General features: G+C 40.9%; 2 protein-coding genes across 2 annotated transcripts in view; both read right to left on the bottom strand.

Moving 5' to 3' along the window:
• Nucleotides 1-3,786, bottom strand: part of LOC308104790 (H-2 class II histocompatibility antigen, E-S beta chain-like) — an 11,053-nt gene extending 7,267 nt beyond the window's left edge. Inside the window, exons 1-3 of the mRNA XM_080455316.1 lie at nucleotides 3,633-3,786; nucleotides 2,872-3,144; nucleotides 2,253-2,466 (exon numbers count right to left, since the gene is read on the bottom strand). Coding sequence (XP_080311442.1) covers nucleotides 2,253-2,466; nucleotides 2,872-3,144; nucleotides 3,633-3,693 — 548 coding nt within the window. The 5' untranslated portion in view covers nucleotides 3,694-3,786. The remainder of the gene's footprint in view (nucleotides 1-2,252; nucleotides 2,467-2,871; nucleotides 3,145-3,632) is intronic.
• A 5,497-nt stretch (nucleotides 3,787-9,283) lies between these two features.
• On the bottom strand, nucleotides 9,284-20,079 carry LOC308104491 (H-2 class II histocompatibility antigen, A-U alpha chain-like). Its single transcript, XM_080454926.1, has 4 exons — nucleotides 19,943-20,079; nucleotides 18,171-18,428; nucleotides 10,692-10,973; nucleotides 9,284-9,621 (listed from the first exon to the last, which is right to left on the bottom strand). The coding sequence occupies exons 1-4, from the start codon at nucleotides 20,007-20,009 to the stop codon at nucleotides 9,491-9,493; spliced, it is 738 nt and encodes a 245-aa protein (XP_080311052.1). The 5' UTR covers nucleotides 20,010-20,079; the 3' UTR covers nucleotides 9,284-9,490.
• Between the last annotated feature and the right edge of the window lie 481 nt (nucleotides 20,080-20,560).

The raw sequence follows: 20,560 nt of genomic DNA, 5'->3' as shown, positions 1-20,560 counted from the left end.
TTAAGTAGCCTACACTATTGAGGTATTTTTACTTTACTGGAGTATTTCCAATTTTCAAAAATGTTACTTCTATTCCACTACATCTCAGAGGCAAATATTGTACTTTTACTCCACTACAATTATATGAAAACTTTAGTTACTAGTTACTTTGTGGATTTGATTATTACAAAACACATTAACCACTTCAGCCCTATACATATATATTTCGGCCATTTAAAAATAGCAGATCTACAAGCTCACAATATGCCGCGATGCGTCGCATTGTGAGCTTGTAGATTGTCTATTTCCGAAAGATTTTTTTTATACATTTTGAACTTGTGAAATGGGACATTCTGTACAATGAGTTCTTTTACTTTTGGTACTTTAAAGAGGTGGTGCCATGGTTTTGCACTTTTTCTGTTTTTCATGTCTATGAGGTTGATAGAACTTCATTAAGCCCCCTGGTGGTGTTTTTATGGTGATTTATGTCTTCTCTGACTATTTTGAGTTTCTACCTGGAGGCTGAAACCTTGAGGGTCAAACGTGCCAATAGAGAAACAGCCTTTAGTGACATAGTAAAAACATACCCTCCCCCTCATTATCATAACACAACAGGTGTGGGCATGAGGAGGAGGAGGGACTAGGACAGGTGGGTGGTGCTAAGGTGGTGGAGGAGGTGCTAAGGTGAGAACCAGGTATACTTAATGAACTGGAGGCGTGTCCACATAAAAACATAATTTTAACACTTTCTGTACACTTTTTTGAAAAAAAATCTTCCTCCTAGTATAACCATAATACCTGATGATTATGTTTTAGGGGGGGGGGATCACTGAAAATCACGGCACCCCGTCTATAAGTATATTTTGGTGCCGAAACTTTTGTACTTTTACTCAAGTACATTTTGAATACTGGACCCATGTGGGATGAGTCAAGAAATTGTCCGGACATGGAAATAAAATATTCATTAATTCATTGTACTTGTAACAGATATACAGCATATCTACATTACGGTATTGATACTTTTACTTTAGTAAAACATGCGAGTGCTTCTTCCATCACTGGTGCGAACAACCAGTAGGCCAGGCCCAGATGACCAAAGGGTTCTAGAGGGTTCACATGGTCCAGATGACCTAAGGGTTCTAGAGGGTTCACATGGTCCAGATGACCTAAGGGTTTTAGAGGGTTCACATGGTCCAGATGACCAAAGGGTTCTAGAGGGTTCATATGGTCCAGATGACCTAAGGGTTCTAGAGGGTTCATATGGTCCAGAGCCACAGAAACATGTTTTGTAGACAAGTAACAACATTTTAAAATCTCTTCTCTGGAATCAATGACCAATGTGTATGTTTTTAAAGTCAATCGATGCTTTAACACAAATATTTAACAGTGAGATGTGATGGAGTTTTGAGAAACAAAGCTTTGTGGAAAATAACAATGATTGATTAATATGCAACTATTACATCAAATCTCTCTCTCTCTCTCTCTCTCTCTTGCTCCCGAGCGCCGTAGAATGGCTGCTCACTGAACCTTGTAGTTATAGGATGGGTAGAGGACACATTTCACGTAGTATATTCAGACAATATACAGTGACAAAACACACCCTAAGGAGTGGGGACTATTCTATTATATCTATCAATAGAGGCGTGTAGTGGTGTGTACTAACATGGGTGTGTATTTCTATGTATAGGTGTGTACCTGGGTGTATTTCTACGTGTAGGTGTGTGTTAGGTGTGTACCTGGGTGTGTATTTCTATGTATAGGTGTGTGTTAGGTGTGTACCTGGGTGTATTTCTATGTGTAGGTGTGTGTTAGGTGTGTACCTGGGTGTATTTATATGTATAGGTGTGTGTTAGGTGTGTACCTGGGTGTATTTCTATGTGTAGGTGTGTGTTAGGTGTGTACCTGGGTGTATTTATATGTATAGGTGTGTGTTAGGTGTGTACCTGGGTGTATTTCTATGTATAGGTGTGTGTTACTGTAGGTGTGTACATGGGTGTGTATTTCTATGTATAGGTGTGTGTTAGGTGTGTATTTCTATGTATAGGTGTGTGTTATGTGTGTATTTCTATGTATAGGTGTGTGTTAGGTGTGTATTTCTACGTATAGGTGTGTGTTAGGTGTGTACATGGGTGTGTATTTCTATGTATAGGTGTGTGTTAGGTGTGTATTTATATGTATAGGTGTGTGTTAGGTGTGTACATGGGTGTGTATTTCTATGTATAGGTGTGTGTTAGGTGTGTATTTCTATGTATAGGTGTGTGTTAGGTGTGTACCTGGGTGTGTACTCCAGGTAGGCGTGGTACTGGTAGTACCAGTCTCCATCAGGCAGCTCATCAGTAGAGGACACATCAGAGGTGATAGGTTTGTCATCTCTCAGCCAGGTCACCAGGATCTGTTTAGGATAGAAGCTGTAGGAGCTGCACCTCAGCATGTGAGTGTGTCTGCTGGCAGAGGGCGTTTCTGAGGTCACTCTCACATAGGGCTCCACTGGAAGAACAAGAACATTATTATTATTAGTAGTAGTAGTAATATTATTATTACTATTATTACTATTATTACTATTATTATTATTATTATTATTATTATTATTATTATTATTATTACCATTATTATTATTATCATCATTATTATTATTAGTTCTAGAAGGTCTAAAATGTTGTAAAGATCAAAAACGGAGACCTTTACTATGATACATCATCATCAAACGTCTACATTTCAGTACAAGAGGCTCTTTTTAAAGTTCACTTAAAATGATGAGTTTTGTATCCATTAGAAGATCAATGTATTTTTTGTACTACCATTAATCAACTCTGAATAGCAATTATTTGTTATGATTTCATGTTATTGTTTATGAGGTGATGAGTGTTGAGTGGTGTTCTGAGATCAGCTCACCTCTCTTATCCAGAGCACGGGGGTAGTCGTTCTCAGCGTTGTGTTTGCAGTATCTCGCTGCCTCTCCTCTCAGCCCAGGCAGGTATCCAGGTATTTTATTATAGTGGTCTGCCTGCTTGATACCATACTCAGTGTAGCCAACAAACTGCCCCACCCTGCTGTCAAACCTGGTAAGCTGTAGTTTATTGTAATACGATGATCTTATGAACTGTATGTCCTTCAGATCAGTGGAGTTAAACACACACTTATCAACATCATAGTTGAGAAATCCATCTGGAAATAGAAAAGTAAAAATAGCATGAATATACCTAATTCTATTATCTATATATAATGTCAACACAGACACATTGGGCCTGATTCACTAAGCTTGGGTATGCACACCATATGCACACATTTAATACAAATATGCCTTTTTCCACAAGCAGAGTCTGATTCATCATTATTTCTGTCTGTGGTTTTTGGCATCAGGTAGCCTACATTGAAACTCATGTCTGCTCTGGGGCGTTTACCACACATCAGCCTAGCTGTTATTAGCATAACTTATTCTTTGCGCAAAATCAATTACAATAAGGCCAAACCTCAAATAAAATGTGTGTGCGCCCAGTGTTGTCATAACATATACAAGAAAAGAAAAAAGTAGCCTAGAAGAGGCTTACAGTATATACTATCCTGCCATGCTTTATTAGCCCATTATTTGCATATGCAAGCAATTCAATTCAATGGAAAACAATATTTAACTTAAGTAATTACATAAAGTCTACCTGTGCCATGGAAAGAGATGAAAAACAGTGAAACACAGAGCCAGAGATCAGTAGAAGTCATGTTGATGAGTTGAGACGTTTCAGAGTTTGGTTGAAGTCGTGTTGATGAGTTGACATTCTGATGTGGAACTGAACACTGACTCACTTCTCCAACACCAACAGTCAACAAAAACCAATGAGAAAACAGCATTCACTCTCATCACTTGTTACCAGGCAGACGTCAAACCAAAACTACACCAGATTGTGACTTATAATGGAAAGAAGCCTTGTAAACTATCTAAGTTTAACCCTAACCATAAGACAGGGCTGGGGAACATTATGGGACAAGAGATCATCTAAATCAACAATCATCTAGATGGTAAAGGTAGATGGTAGATTCTACCCTCACCAGACAAGACTGACATGACCAATGAAAAAACACTTTTAACTCTAATCACTTGTTACCAGGCAGACGTCAAAATATAAAGGCTCTAAGTCTACATACTCGCTCCGTATTGCTTCGTCAGGATACCATTTTATGATTTTAAGACATTTTAGTCCACAACCTTGGACAGCATTGGGACTGTACGTTTTTTTGTTACTAGAGGGGGTTAGAGCTGATACCCCAAATGAAAGACAGATTGAGCATGTTCTATTTTTCATATTAACTAAATATAATCATGGTTTACAATCAAGCTGTCAAAAACACGGGCGTGAGTTGTTTTCTCTCTCTCTCTCTCTCTCGCTCTCTCTCTGTCTCTCTCCTTTATCTCCTTCCCAGCTGGCAGGACGGCACAGGGTTGGCAGATCAGAATGCCAGTTGCCATATTCAACAGAAAACACTGCATACGCATACAAAGCTTCATATCTGCATGACTGCATCAAATAACCAAAGTAGACAAAATAGTTAAAGAGGCTAACCACAGAGTGCAAAGAAACAGTAGCCTATACAGTCAGAAAACACAAAATGCGACACCTCTGGCAGCCACAATAAAGTGATCATATTGGCATGAAAAAGACACAAAAAAACAATCCAACCTATTTAAAAACTAACTGGCTCTCTTGAGCACACACACACACACACACACACACACACACACACACACACACACACACACACACACACACACACACACACACACACACACACACACACACACACACACACACACACACACACACACACACACACACACACACACACACACGATTCCGTTAGACGGTATTTACCGGCCATTGACCGGTAAAATGTTTAATTGGCCGATAATTATAAAAGTAAATGCTGTAATTAGGCTATTTTATCATTTAAGCCTATTATTAATATTATTATTTGGATAAAGTAGTTGGCTACAACCATTAGAATCATAATCATTTAAAGTTTTTATCATGCTCTGACTGTGTGGTTTAATTCCGACAGCCTGCTCTGCTGCTGCAGCTGTGCGCTGCAGTTATAGAATAGCCTATTCAACGCGCCGCGTTGTGAGCTTGTATGTCTGCTATTTTTGATACGCCACAACACAGCTGAAAGACACAGCTGTGTCTCCTCCTAATCAGCGCTGAGTAGGGTGGTTCTCTCGGGTGTTGATAAACAGAACCGGGATTTTCCGAGGTGATAGAATCTGAACCAAGCCGGACCTAATTGTCGATAAAGGGACCCGAACATGTGTGGGTCGACTGGGTCGTGGTCTCGTGGATATTATGCAAGCACAGTGACTGTCTGTCTGCAATGGATAAAGTGGTGAAAGTTGGTGAAAGCTGCCGCTGGTGACACTGATTGCAGCAGGCAAGTAATCAACCTCGCGCAAGGCCACATATATCATGACATATATAATTAACGTTAACAAAACAAAACAAACCCTACTTTTGCATATCAAGGTTGAATGAGAATTGATGTAAAGCCCAAAATATATATTAATTTGTTTATACTGTGGGACGGTGTCGCGCAGGGAAAGGCTCTGGCACAGGGTAACCGGAGGACTCGCCCCAAAACACCCTCGCCCCCATTTTTCAGGTGGACCAGCGGTTCTTGTATTCTTGTATTTGTTTTACTGAGGATAAGGGTAGAAATAGGTTTAGGATTAGGCATAGTTTTACTGAGGTTAAGATTAGGAATAAGGTTAGGTTTAGGCATAGTTTACTGATATGTTTAGGAATACCAGGCAAATACCGCAGGATTTTCCCCGGGGCGACTGTGTTTTGGGGCGAGCGGGCGTTTTGGTATTCGTCACACAGCAGTTCACTCATCATGCCCACTTTATTCATTTCATTTTTGGCAAGCGACATCTCTGCATGATATAGTAGATCATATAATTTAGTTATCTATAAAAATAGGAACAGATTGCATCTGTGATACAGGGGAAAGAAGCGCAGCTCTAACGTAACAAGGTGTAGCCTAATGATCAGTTGGGTGCATGTATGCAGTGCAAACTACTACTACTCTCCCTCCATTTCTCTCTCTCTCTCTCTCTCTCTCTCTCTCTCTCTCTCTCTCTCTCTCTCTCTCTCTCTTTTGCACAGCTGGCATGATGTACAGTAGGCTAATTAATTATTTGAGAGTATTGGAATCTTACATCTGTGTAAGATTCCAATAGTATAAACATTTCAGAAATGTTGTGGGGAAATTAATTGCTGAGGGGAACATCCCTACTATAAATGGATGGTTTCATCAGCAGACAACCATTCGTTCTCTTTTTTAATGTAAATGGATTACAAGTTCCAGCAGGTCTGTCAGCCTGCATGCAGATGGATGCATCACCAATGCCTTGTCTCGCATGCTTACAGTAATATCTCACGTGAGTAGCAAGTAGGCCTACTGTACTCATGCTTCCGCTAAGAATGAGAAGGAATGTAAGGCATGTGAGAACGTCAGAGAATATGGAGACTCATCGATATCATTCCTTACTCCTCTGTAAAGTTTGGTGCCAGGACAGAGTGTAACGGAAATACAATTTCCTTTCATTTTAGGCTATTGATTTATCGATTATTGATTATACATTTAGTATTCATCTTACTTCAGTTATATATATGACTGTATGCTGATGTGTCTGAATGTAATGTTCCAAGGGAAGTAAATTAGTCTGATAATATGTCTTGAGTTTAGTACACCCTCAGTGTACTTATTAAGCAGCAGGCTCATACAGCAAGGTCAAGTAGCTATTCCTCTGTAGCAGTGGGCCTTCCATTCTCAGTCGATGAGAATGGAACACATGTTTATAGTTGGTCGAGGGTAGTGTCTAACCCTTGGACACTGAGCGTGGAGCAGCACATTTCATAGTCAGGCAGAATTGACCTTCCATACTCAAGTGCTGAGAACACATATTTTGGTCAGACAGTGGAATGTCAGTCCTCAGTGTTATCCTAACAATATGTATGTATCCTTGTAGAATCTGTATTTAAGCTGCCCCAACATACAGATCTGTGTCAGACTCCCGTTGCCTTCCGAGGCAACCGGACCCTGTCCACCTTTCCTTCCATCTCCTTCCATCCCTTTCCCCTGTCCACCTTCCCTTCTTCCATCTCCTTCCATCCCTGTTCCCTATTCTTATTTCCTCATTATTATATCACATAGGAATTATTGTTATTAGTTGTATTTAATTAATCTACTGAAACCATATCAGTATTAACGCTTCATTCTCTCACCGAGGAAATATTGAATTTCCACAACACAGACTTTAACCGTTGTACTGTTGCATATTTGGTCCTGTGCATGGATGATTTATGGCACGCAATGTAGGTTGCAATCCAAAGCTCACACCGTTTCTGATTGTCTTTGATTGTGTATTGGCCCGCACCCTACTGTAAAAGATGTGGGCACACAACGGGACGCGATCAAGACTGGCGCGTCATTGTCCGTCATTAAGCTGTGCTCTGATTATGGTGTTCTTGGTTCTCTTGGTGTACAAACTGTACACCAAGAGGACAGGAACAGGGGTGATCCACATATTTAGCTTGGGGTCAGACTCCCATTCCTTCCTATGGAACGTTTTAAACTTCAAGTTTGAATCAGACTCAGAGCACTGAGCAGTAGAAAGAAACCAGGCTTGGTGAAATGAGAGGCTAATAAACACCGTAAGGGTCCTAAAAAACATATAGTAAAAAAGAATACACCTTAAAAGTTTAGTTCAAAGAGAAATACAGATGTGATAATTGTGATTTGCACATTTTCTGCTAGTTTTTGGGTGTATGTCCTGAAATAGAATCAAGGTGTGCTTTAATCTTAATAATAACCACTTTAATGAATTCCTTGGGTCAAAATAATATAGAAAATGTGTTAATTGGTCTCTGTAGGTTGTTTACTTCAAGAGTTATGGTATTCTCTGTTATCTCCATGTTATGGTTCAGAAGAAGGGATCTTACGTTCTTGGCGCGGGACCGAATTCCGTAGCTACAGCCGACGGCGAGACTTGACTCATACCGTTTCATGTTTGCTCATTACTTTTATTTGGGTTGACAGATGTTACTTTTAACTCACCGGTAACACTCCTGAGGTGCTGCTTTCCTCAGGATAATGTAGGCTATATTAAATTGTCGGCCAGTGAAAGGACAGACGAGTTGATTTTGCAGATATAGAGACAACAACCTGGTGTGAATGGTGTCCCTTGATCAGTGTGTGAATGGGCTCCATGGGGCGTCACAGTTTTTGAGTTAGCCACGCCCACAGCTGTTGTTGTATGATAATAAGGGGAGGGGATGATACAGGGATAGCACGTAGTAAAAGCGGTGCATTTTTATTGTGCCTTTTGACACAAAAGCTTTCAGCCTACAGGAAGAAACCAAAAATCCATCAAGACATATTTGCATAGTATAACCACATCTATTATAATATTAACTAATATTAACTTCAAAGACACATACAAAACCAAAAACTGTGGCACCCCGTCTTTAATTACAGTGAGATTGAGCCAATATGTTTTGTTTGTCTATGTGTTCAGTTTGGGAAAAGTTGTCAGGGACTGTCTCTGTCAGACCCCATGTATTTCCAGGATAACAGAGATAACACTTGAAGAAAGGTTGTTATTTTGAGAGCAAAATGCCCCACAATATGAATACATTTTTAGATGTTTTATTTTGATGGTAACTGTTATAATAACTGGTATAATTTACACTTGAGGGTGTGTTTTTTTTTAATAAAAATGTTATCCCACGATTTTGTAACCCCAATTTTTGAACCAGGCCCAATCTCTGTGTAATCCTGGGCACTACCTTCCCTCTGCCAGCCTAAGGAGGCCAGGGCCGAGCTCATGCCTCCTTCAATACATGAGAGCCAACTGACCTTATCACCTGACAGGGGAGAGTTTCCCTGGTTGGACGTAGCACGTGGAAGGAACACGTTATTCCAACCAGTTCCTTTCCCCTCCATCAGGCGCCCGGCTGGCCAGGGGGAGGCAGTATAGTGACCAGGATTACTGCATGTTTTTGTGAGGGTACCTACCCTGGCTTCATCATGATTATTGGCATTTCAGTGACGCGGTCAGGAACGAGGCTGAGCCAAGTGCCGCAAGCATCACTGAAATGATGAGCCAATGATGTGCCAGTAATCATGATAACACACACCCTCTTGTATAATATTGCTTAATTAAACTCACTTTTGAATGGAAAACAACAAATGCACGGTGAGAACTTACCACCTCGTCACCAGATATGGCACTAATAATAATAATAATGAGACAGAAGACAGTTAGAGTTGCACTTTAGTGTAAACAATAGACTTGCAGGTTACACAGAAGTAGAAAATGGAACCGAAAAACGGGAGGCATGACAGTAGTATTTATCATATAGTTATATGCACTGCATGTGTTCAATGGAGATGATGTTAATGTTTAAATGATTAAATTAACACATCATTTACAACATGAGTATCTGTGTTTGAATCAATTGTTTTAGTTGCATTCGTTTCCTTTGATGAGGAAGAAGGTTCCCATGGCAACCCCCAGCAGACCCAGGGTCAGCCCCACCCCACAGAACACATCTGGACCCATGCTGGGCTGAGCTGGGATGTGATAATCCACATCTGGAGACACAACACACACACACACACACACACACACACACACACACACACACACACACACACACACACACACACACACACACACACACACACACACACACACACACACACACACACACACACACACGCACACACACACACACACACACACAGATTTACAGGCAAGATTGGCAAAACGGTGCCGAAGACAGATGTCAAAGTTGCAGAACCCATACTCAGGTGCCAGTCACCAAAAAAGTATGAGTCATACCTGTGACTGGCACACACCTCTCAGCAGGTGAGTGCTGGCAGGTCGCTCAAAACCACAGCGATTAACAAAGAAGCATATCGTGGGATTTTGGCACATTTTGTGGGGACGCTATGCACACACTTTGCTGTGTTGCTCATTGCACGAATGCCCGATCCTTACAAGCTGTACCTCGTTGTAAAGGTGACTAATCTATGATAAAAATTATATAAAATACAATACCAATTGGTATTATTGAAGGGGAGAAATAATCGACCGAAGTTAAGTTTCCGAAACTTTGTGGGCAGTTTATATGTATATACATAAACAAATTAATATGCATCTACTGTACGCACACACACACACATTCAATATCTATGCATACTGCATGGATATTGAATGAGTGGAGTGTTTATTTACGATATTTGTGACAGAAGGGTACCAGCAAGAGTGAGAGGGAAGATGTATAAGACGGTAGTGAGACCAGCCATGTTGTACGGTTTGAAAACGGTTGCAATGACAAAAACATTGGGAGAAGGATGCTGAAGATGGAGCTGCCAGGTAAGAGGAGAAGAGGAAGGTCAAATAGGAGGATTATGGATGCGGTGAGAGAGGACATGCAGTGAGAGAGGACATGCAGGCTGAGTGACCGAGGAAGATGCAGAGAACAGAAACAGATGGAAACAGAGGATCGCTGTGACGACCTCTGATGGTAACTAGACCAAAGGAGAAGAGTTTTATTTTATTTGTTTACGTGTGGACAGTGGTCATCAGGACAGTGTTTATTCATCAGGACAGTGTTTATTTATGGACAGTGTTTTATTTTTCAGGACAGTGTTCTTACCCCACATCATGGTCTCAGGTCCAGGCAGTGATTGGTGGTTGACTGTACAGCTGTAGATGTCTCCCTGCTCTGGTCTGAACTTCACACTGGAGAACTGGTAGAAGGTTCCATCTTTGTTCAGGTACGGCACGGTGGTTGTGATGTTACTGGTCAGGTTGAGGTTGTTCCTGGTCCATGTGACTTGAACCGGGGCGGGATAGAAACCAGTCACATGACAGATGAGAACGTTGTCCACTCCCAGTTGAACCTCGTCTCTGGAGTAGATCATGGTGTCAGGAGCATCTGAAGACACATAAAATACACAAAGACACAGAGACATTGGGCTCTATTCAGGGTGAAATTTGAGCAAACCACTAATTACGGATTTCGGACTAGGCAAGAGGCGTTTCCCCGCAAAATTCGGTATTCTATGGCACCCCCCTCACCCGCCAAACACCTGAGCTACCCGTTACATTATGCATAGGTGTGGTTTGGGCGTTACAATGATAAGACCAATCACCGTGCCAGAAGCCATTGCCTTTAAAGGTTTAATGACATTCACTTTTACACCACATTCAAAGTCTTTGTCCTGGTCCTTCAAAAGTGTACAAAAAGTTTTAAGTGAAAATTCCATTCCAGTGATCCATGGCAGGTGTTTTTCTCTCACATTTCTAAAGCCTTTTCAACTGCAATGAAAAAATAAATCTTTGCCTGCGGGTGTCGCTGGTGAGGAATTTTGCCTGTCAATCATCGCCTCTGCTCCGCCCCCCCCAAAGGAAAGGATAGGGGAGGGGAGGGGCGAGGAGGAGAGTGGGCGGGATTAATCGACTATGACCTCACTGTCGAAGGGCCAAGCTCAGATTACTTTTCAGCCTAATTATTCAGAAAACCCCACACCACAGAAAATCCACTGAATGTTCTAAGTTCAGGTTTTTTGGGTGTAATTGAGGTCATAAAACCCCAAATAAAACATTGAAAATAAAAAAAGTGAAAATGAATGTCATGATACCTTTAAGAGAAGACTGCGCTAGCCGTCATCCTGATCCAATATATGCTCTAGCCTATCTACCTGTCTGCACTGTTGCCTGGTCTGATTATTATAAGCCACATTGGGCTTGTTTTCCTTCTTTTATTTTATTTTATCCAAATACATTTTTATATTAATTTGTAGCCTATTGTGTTCACAATAAGCTTGTCATATTAGTCAGATCCGGGATAGTATATGAAAGCCATTTAAAATATGTATACTATTGGTACACACCGGCTGCTCCCAAATAATTAATTACATCATGTTGCGACAACGCTCCTACGTGGTACACAGACAAACAGTAGCACATGGGTATAATAAATTGGACAGTTTTAGGAAAGGTCTATAGCCTATGTACTCACGTTGGCTGGATTGTTCTATTTCCACCATTCTAATGGATTCCAGGGGTGTGTAAACATCTCTGTAGTAGCTCCATAGTTTCCTCTGAAGTGACGCAGTTAAAGTTAACTTACATCCATAATGTCCCCGTTATCTTTCATCATCCACCTTTGTTCAGTAATCCCGAACAGAGCTAAACTTTAAGTTTACATCAATCAAAGCCTCTCAAACCCAGACACATTGCTGCGATGCGTATGTGCGTCGCCTACCTACCCAAAATAACAGACATACAAGCTATCAACGGCGCTGCGTCATGTCTGTCGACAGCTTACAGATCTGTTATTTTGGACAGCATGCAATGAGGCGCGCGCGCCACGGAGAAGCCTAACACTAAACCAAAAATATTACATTACGTGGTCAAGGTCAACAACATACTAGACATGTAACTTGCTTGGAGCTTTTAATGCAGTGGTTCTCAACCTGTGGTTCGAGACCACAATGGAGCACCCAACGCCTGGCGAGCTTGTAGATCTGCTATTTTCACAATATTTATCTGTGGAACCGAGTCAAACAAAATGGGGGGTCCCCAGTTCAAATATGGTTATTTTGGGGGGTCATGAACGTAGCGTTTACGCGGGGAATATAATAATAATATAGGCTAATATATATAATATAGGCTATAATATAATATTCACCCGCAGCATGGGTTTAATGAGACAGCAGCCAAAATGAAAATCACACTATGATCCGATCATCTTATAAAAAATGTAAGTGCTTAAGATTTTAGCCCAAACCCAACGGGACCCGACCCGGCCCGTCGGCACCGGCTGAGCCGGGTCTACGTTTTTTTTACATCCAAATAAATTCACATATTAATTAATTTGTAGCGTAGGCTATTGTGTTCACAATAAGCAACTTGTCATATTAGTCAGATCCCCAAGAGTATATGAAAGCCATTTAAAATAGTTATATATTCTTACACAGCTGATGCCAAATAATTAATCAACAGGGCAGCGCAACGCAATATAGGTCAAATCACTCAGCTGTCTTGTCATGACGCAGCAGCAGATCGAGCCCCCTTTAAAGTTTAAACCATAACATGACATCTTCAGACTATTGAGCTTTCTTCATGTATTTTTCACCTCAAAGTAAATGTTGGATTATTTCTTCAAATGAGACACTATGAGAGCACAGGCAGCGGTCAGTAGATGGTAACATTGGATGTGATTTCTCCATCGCAAAAATGATTACGGTTATTCTATGAAACATATATTTCATAGAATAACCATAATAATTTTTAAAATGGTTATGGGGCAGTGTATATTTATATAGCCCTATTTGCTCCAAGCTGTTTTTTAAATAAAATATAGACTGTTGGAATAGGGTAGAATGACTCCTGTTCTTAACGAATTACCAAGATTTAATGAGAAATAAGGCTTCTTTAGAAAAATGACTGACGGGCTGGGCTGGGTCTAATTTGTCAATTATTAGTCCAGCCGGGCTGAAATATTTAGGGGATATGAAAGCTCTAGTTAGTAGTTTGAAGTGCTCATGTGGCCTTATAGTTGCTTCTTTTTGTTTTCATAGACCTGCGGACTGGGGTTGCTTATTTCTCGCCAAGGCTGGCAACACGGCTCATGGTCCAACGCACAAAGCCATTGTAGTGTCTGTGTCCACTTGGCAGGTGATTTTATAAACTGGCGGGTGGTATTAGATTCCACTATCCCCCCCCCCGAAACCCGTACCCATGTGTGTCTGTAGAATTGCAATGTGGGGGATATAGCAACAACACGCCCACGGGCACACCTCCATGCGCAAATAACGGTGTCGGCATAATGGTGACGGGTAGAGCAGGTGCTAGAATAACCTATTGGGGCGGCGCAGCTCCATTATCCGGATTTAACGTGGTTTAGAGGGGGAGAAAACTGCCACAGAATAGAGCGGAAGATGTCTTCTGCCCTCACCACACGTATGCATATGTGGCTCTGCAGCGAGCTAAACGTCCTAATACAAAATCAGCCAAGACAGTAGCTTATCTTGACAAATCTTTAATAGAAGTCGTGAAACTACAAAAGAGGAAAATAAAGAAAGTTCACATAACATTATGTTTGCATTAATCTATCATCAAACCAATGAATGAAGGTAAACTAATAAAATAACATTAATTATCACTGTAGCAAATAGCAATGATGCTGTTGATATCCTTTACACAGTAACATATCTAGCAACTAGAAAAAGTGCTCATCGGAGCACAGGTCTCCGCCAGGTCAGGTAAGTTATTGTGGCCTCCTGGTGGCGCTATAATAGGCCAATGTGAAAAGAGTGCCATTTCTTCCTAGGCCGTGCACGGAAATCTGACACTGCATTCATGATTTGAGGCATTTTGTTCTAAAAATTAGTTTTGCTAAATTAGACCTGCTGGTGGCGCTATAAAAGGCAGATGTGAAAAATGCAGGGCAAAAGTTTTTCCTTGACCTGTAGGGAGTGCGCATACAACGTTTTATACAGATCGGTGCAGTTACAAGTAAAAACACAAATCGGCCTGTTATAGCGCTACCATGAGGCTGATTTGAAAATATTTAATTGGCATTTCTCCCTCGGCATAGTGGGAATGTGCGTGCACATTTTCAGGGAAATTGCATGCTGTGTTCATGATTTGAGGCATTTTGTTCAAAACCGAGCACTCCTGCAAACTTTGGAAGCCATTTTTAGCGAATTAGGATGGAATATAAAAAATCTGAAATACCCGTTTCATTTAATGACTATAGAGATACTCTGTACCGATTTGGGTGATGTTTGGACAAAATCTGTAGGAGTACTGTCAAAAAATGTGTTTTGCAAAAAGCGGCCTCCTGGTGGCGCTATAACACGCCCATGTTTCGGCCTGCCGGAGACAATAACACACAGGAATGGACTAAACAGGTAGGTATACTAGGCAAGTATGCACAAACACAAGTAAACATACATGTAAGTATAAAAAAGGTACTAAGCATGTACTCAAATGCAGCAAAATCACAAATGCACAGCAACACATACTAACCAAGCAGAAATAAACAAACAAAAGCACAGTCCTCCAAATACACCATTCTTTCAACTAAGCAGAAGGTTTACTGTCACGACTGCCACACCCACTCTACCTTTCTCCCCCTCTTTCTAGTTCTCTCATCTGATTATAGGAGTGGAGACAGGGGTGCAAGACAGGAGGCGGAGACGACCAATCAGGAAGTCTATAAAGCCAGGGTCAACGCTTCATGCTCTGCCAGATCATCAGTCTCTGTTCGACCTATGACCAACTGAACCCTGGAAGTCTGCCTCTGCTCTGCTGTGACCCTGTATCCACCACTGCTACACTCGGCTCCAGCCGCTCCACTCCTGTATCTGAACCTGGACGTCTGCCTCTGCCATCACTGCTGGGATCCACCATAGCTGCATTCAGCTCCACTCAAACAGTATCTGAATAAATCTATATTCTATAACTGCAACTCCATCCTGTCTGTCTCCGTGTTTGCACCTGGGTTCAAGGAAACTTACAATATGACAGTTTACACTGGCTGCGGGTACATGGACAGTTTCATTCGGAATGAATACACTTCTATTCGGAATGAATGAATGGATGAATTCATTCAGAATAGAAATGCTCATGTAAACATGTCAATTGGAATAGAATATTCCATTCCAGTCTGACCCGAATGAATTTTCATTCGGGTTAGGAGGGGTGGTATAGACCGTTTGAATCGGGATATACCAATCGGAATTGACCATATAAACACTTTATTCTGAACGCTCCTCTCTGTTTGGAATACATGCATTCCTTTGCGCATGTGCGTGCTTAGTAGTGCTGTCAGAATTGTCCAAAAATGACCTATCAAATCTCTAATTCGGCCACGGTTGGTGCTGAGAAGCGCTCGCTCCTGCGGGATAAAATGAATGATAATATTCTATAGCGTCATTTAATAAGCCTGTAATGGTTATGGTTAAGCCCAGACTTGTCCAGGAGGACGGACGCTTCCGAGGATTTCTGGCCTATAGGCTACATTTATAGGCTATGGATCTTTTTCTAAACGGATATTTTAGTCCTCCGTTTTTTAAAAAGAATCCCTGATTCCCTGGCCACATGACAAAGATATAAAAAAAATCCCTGTCCACACGTAAACGCAGAAACACATTGATCAGCTAGCAGCAAGTTTCAATTTTAAATCAGATTTGACATTTATTTTATATATGAGGGGCCAAATACATATTCCTTTTTAATCACATGTTAAGGCCCAATACTGCAATAGCTGCATTATTTTAATAGCATACGTGAACAAAAATAAACGAAAACAACATTATTAGGGCGCAGCTACAGCGCAAACAGCTGAGTTTTATTTCATCAATTCATTCCATGGGCAGCCGGAACGGTCGTCCCAAAACACCCCGCCCCACGCACCTTTTGAGCGGGCCATCCGCAGCCGCTCCATGGTCACTGGATTTTGACCCGGGGCGATTGTGTTTTGGGACGACATACCCCCCGCATTCAACCCGTGTGCGCTACTCGGCGCAGAAAGAGGGGTTTCGTCACAGTGAATGAGTAACAGCATGTTTCAAAGCCTTTTCATAATAATACAAGAAAAACGTGACATTCGGCATAATGAGTAGCCTATACTTTCTACTTTAAGTATATTTTGATGCCAATACTTTTGTACTTTTGCCATAAATGAGCGTGCCTTCTTTCATAGTGTTGCTCTCTCTCTCTCTGCATTTATTATTATAATAACCATGAGCGGTCCGGTGTTTATGTATTATTATTTATTATTATAATGACCATGTGCGAATGCGCGATGACGTCATCGTACCTGTCTGGTACCAGTACAAAAAAGAAACTGGTCTGAAAGATCTGCTACTTTCGCATTAAAATGGCAATAACAAAGGAATGCAGACTTGCACCACATTACAACGTTGCCTGGCCAGGAGTTGCTTCCCGGCCTGCCTACGACCGCCGCGGAGGCACAAGGGGGTTATTGCCCCATGCCCACCAGGGGAAGCTCCGTCCCAGGTAGTGGAGCCGGGCGGCCCCTGAACTGGTCCATGTCCACCACTTTGCACATGTCAAAAGTTATATTCCGAATGAATGCTTTGGGTCATGTAAACAAGGAATACTTTTATTCAGGTCCCATGTAAACAGGTGAGTGGAACAGATTCCTCTATTCGGAATGAGTTCATTCTGAATGAATACATGATGTCCACGCAACAGCACTGTGGCTCAAAAACCTGCCAGCTGCTAGTAATCATTGATTGCTGATTGCCAACACCTAGAGCATTCAAAGCTGCAACTTTATAAACAGAAACAATAAGACATTGACCTGCCCCTAGAGGGCACTAAACAGCACTGAGAATGTCAGAATGTTAAGTCCTTGTAGTGGGGGCAGAATATTATGTACATCATCCAGCAGACCCAAGGTTGTTACAGATTAAGTGTTATTTATAACACTTTACAATCATGGCCATGCTATGTTTAAAATGCTTTTATTTATCAGAATTTGTATTTGTATTCATTTATCTTCTAAGCTTGATTTCAATCAATTGTTAAATGGGTCTACACAGATAAGCAGCTATTCTCAAACTAATTGACTTAGTATTAACATCAGACAAATCTAACATCTCATTATTGTTTTTAGCAGTAGTTGACAATCTTGTCCCAGTAAAGGTAGTTATGTTTAAAGTTACAACTGAGCCCTGGATCAATGCAGATATTTTAGAGGCTGTCAAGAAATTACACTTTTACAAAATGTATTAACAAAATGTAGGGATGAACGATGCAAATTGGAAATGCATGCCCCAACCGTTTATACAATACCCGTTGTACTTGTTGTCAGAGAACCCTTTTATCCATTGTCAGAGTACCCAGTGTGGTACCACTACCATACCACCATACAACTAAATATGGAGATACAGGGATTCCTGATGTCTTCAGTATCTTACATGTTTATTTAATCACAACTGTACTTATTATCTCCATCTGAGATACTTCTCTCTCTCTCTCTTTTAAAGACTTTTCAACATAGAACCTAAAAGGTTTAAATGTATTTAAATGTTTATTGATGTCAAATTGATGTTCAACAGTTGTTGTGTTAATATAGTTAGTATTTATTTACCTTGTTCCACTGGTAGGTTCTTCAGAGCGGTGCGACGGCGGTTCAGGTTGAATTTGCAGATCTCCTGATAAGCCACAGCTCCTTCATAACCTGTTGGGTAGGTTATAGGATCTACAAACTTAGGCTGAGTCTCCACCCCCTTCCTCTGGTTGAAGTCTGCGTACCACATCACTTCACCATCCAGTCCAAACACGTATTCTTTATTTATGTTTTTATCTGTGTCTGAACAGCCTCTGACATTAATGTCCTCGTGTAAGACTGTAAGGAAAACAAAGATGACATTAAATTAAATGACAAACTTCTTCAAAGTGACAATGACACATGATCTGGCCTTCAGATATTAAACACTCAAACAAAATACAAGTACATATTTTTTAAATAAATTAATGACTACTATAACTAGTTCTTCGTGCAACAGTGTTGCACAAAGGTCACATAAGATAGCCGATCTACAAGCTCACACAACGTCACGTTGTGATACCTCATAGCATTATTCATCCCATCATACTGTACTGTTATACCTGCTTCTTTAACATGTTGAACAATAAACAATACCGCTGTCAGGATAATTGGGCTCCTCACACCCAACATCACAACTAAACAACCTCAATAGAACATGACATCACGCACGCACGCACGCACGCACGCACGCACGCACGCACGCACGGAACAGTGGATCATCTTCTTAAATTGAAGGTGTATTTTCTGTAGATTTCCTTACTCATATTTGATGGCATTTCATTACATTAAAATAATTGAAAACTTAACACCAGCATAAACAACTCTTTCTTACTCTGAGGGCAGGAATTTCATTCTGAGGCCACAGTGACCCTGACTCACCCCCCCCCCCCTCCCTTTTATTTGAGATTCTGAATTCTTAACCCCCCACCCCCTCCTGCCCATCATTGACCAATTAAGACTTGAGGCCGACATGAAAACAGTATGTTGCTACATCAGTGGATCTCAAACTGTTTCATGTCAAGGACCCCCAAAATGATATGTATTTGGCCGTGGACCCCCATCTCAAAATATTTGGTTCCAGGGACCCCCAGAAGCAAAGATTTGTGTTAAAGATGTTTGCTTTAAAAAATACATATATATTAAAAGATTTTCACACATTTTCACGATTTTTCTAAAATAGCAGATCTACAAGCTGCGCAATATACACAAATATACACAAAGTGGCACGCTGCAAGTTGTGAAAATCTAAAATGACACAGATGCTTTCCTGGTTTTAATGGGTTAAAAGACTATGACTAGTCCAGGGCTGAGCATGTGCATGTGTAGTTTTCTAAACATAGCATACTGTACACATTGTGTACAGTATGCTATGTTTAGAAAACTAGGGAACCAGGAGACCTGGTACTGCCAGACCCCTAGTGGTTGAAAGACATCAGGATACGTCACGCTAAGCTTGGACAATCAAAAAGAGGACAGAAGACAGACCTCTTTTATGCCCATGTATGGAGAAGAACGTTTGGAGAGGGGGACAGACAAAGCCTCATGTAGGCCCGACCCCCTGGGTCTGGCAAATATGTAGCCTAATTACATCAATAATTATTTCCGTGGACTTAGAAACATTGTTTTATTCGATGGTCTTCCTGCCATGGCATTCAGCCTTAGTGCCCACAAAGAATGTACACCACCAAACTGACAACCTGGCCTGATGGCCCCCGTGGGCCCTATCTGTGCATGTGCCCGGTAGAAATATAAATGAATATTTTATATGATAAGTTATACATGTATATGTTATATAACTCTGATGTACTTACCACCTGGGATGGCTTTGACATGAAGCACAGAGGAGAGGATGAGGAGGGTGGCTGTAATCTTCATCATCACAGATCCAAAGCGAGCTGAACTGAACAGATCAGAATAAACGTGGTGTTTACTTCAACACAAGTTCTGCTGTCTGACAAAAGGAGTGGTTTAGGAGAATCAGCCAATCAGATTACAGATACAGTGTTGTGTCATCTGTCTCCTGGAAGACAACATTCTGAATTGTTGAAGGTAAACATATTTAATAGAGTCAGAGGCTGTGTTCATAAATACAATATGAAGGTAAACATATTTAATAGAGTCAGACGCTGTGTTCATACAATATAAAGGTAAACATATTTAATAGAGTCAGAGGCTGTGTTCAGAAATACAATGTAAAGGTAAACATATTTAATAGAGTCAGAGGCTGTGTTCAGAAATACAATATGAAGGTAAACATATTTAATAGAGTCAGACGCTGTGTTCAGAGATACAATATGAAGGTAAACATATTTAATAGAGTCAGAGGCTGTGTTCAGAGATACAATATGAAGGTAAACATATTTAATGGAGTCAGAGGCTGTGTTCATAAATACAATATGAAGGTAAACATATTTAATAGAGTCAGAGGC

The sequence above is a fragment of the Gymnoscopelus braueri genome (assembly GCF_963280865.1).
Source record: "Gymnoscopelus braueri genome assembly, chromosome: 17".
Taxonomy (NCBI): Eukaryota; Metazoa; Chordata; class Actinopteri; order Myctophiformes; family Myctophidae; genus Gymnoscopelus; species Gymnoscopelus braueri.
The sequence above is the reverse complement of the archived record's forward strand: the minus strand, read 5'-3'. Positions and strand labels throughout refer to the sequence as shown.

Excerpts from the sequence above, each read along its gene's own strand:
- LOC308104491 (XM_080454926.1), bottom strand. The coding sequence starts at position 20,009 with ATGATGAAGATTACAGCCACCCTCCTCATCCTCTCCTCTGTGCTTCAT. Across the intron at positions 18,429-19,942 it reads TGTCAAAGCCATCCCAGGTG|TCTTACACGAGGACATTAAT; the intron begins GTAAGTACATCA and ends TTTTCCTTACAG. Across the intron at positions 9,622-10,691 it reads ACCTGAGACCATGATGTGGG|ATGTGGATTATCACATCCCA; the intron begins GTAAGAACACTG and ends TTGTGTCTCCAG.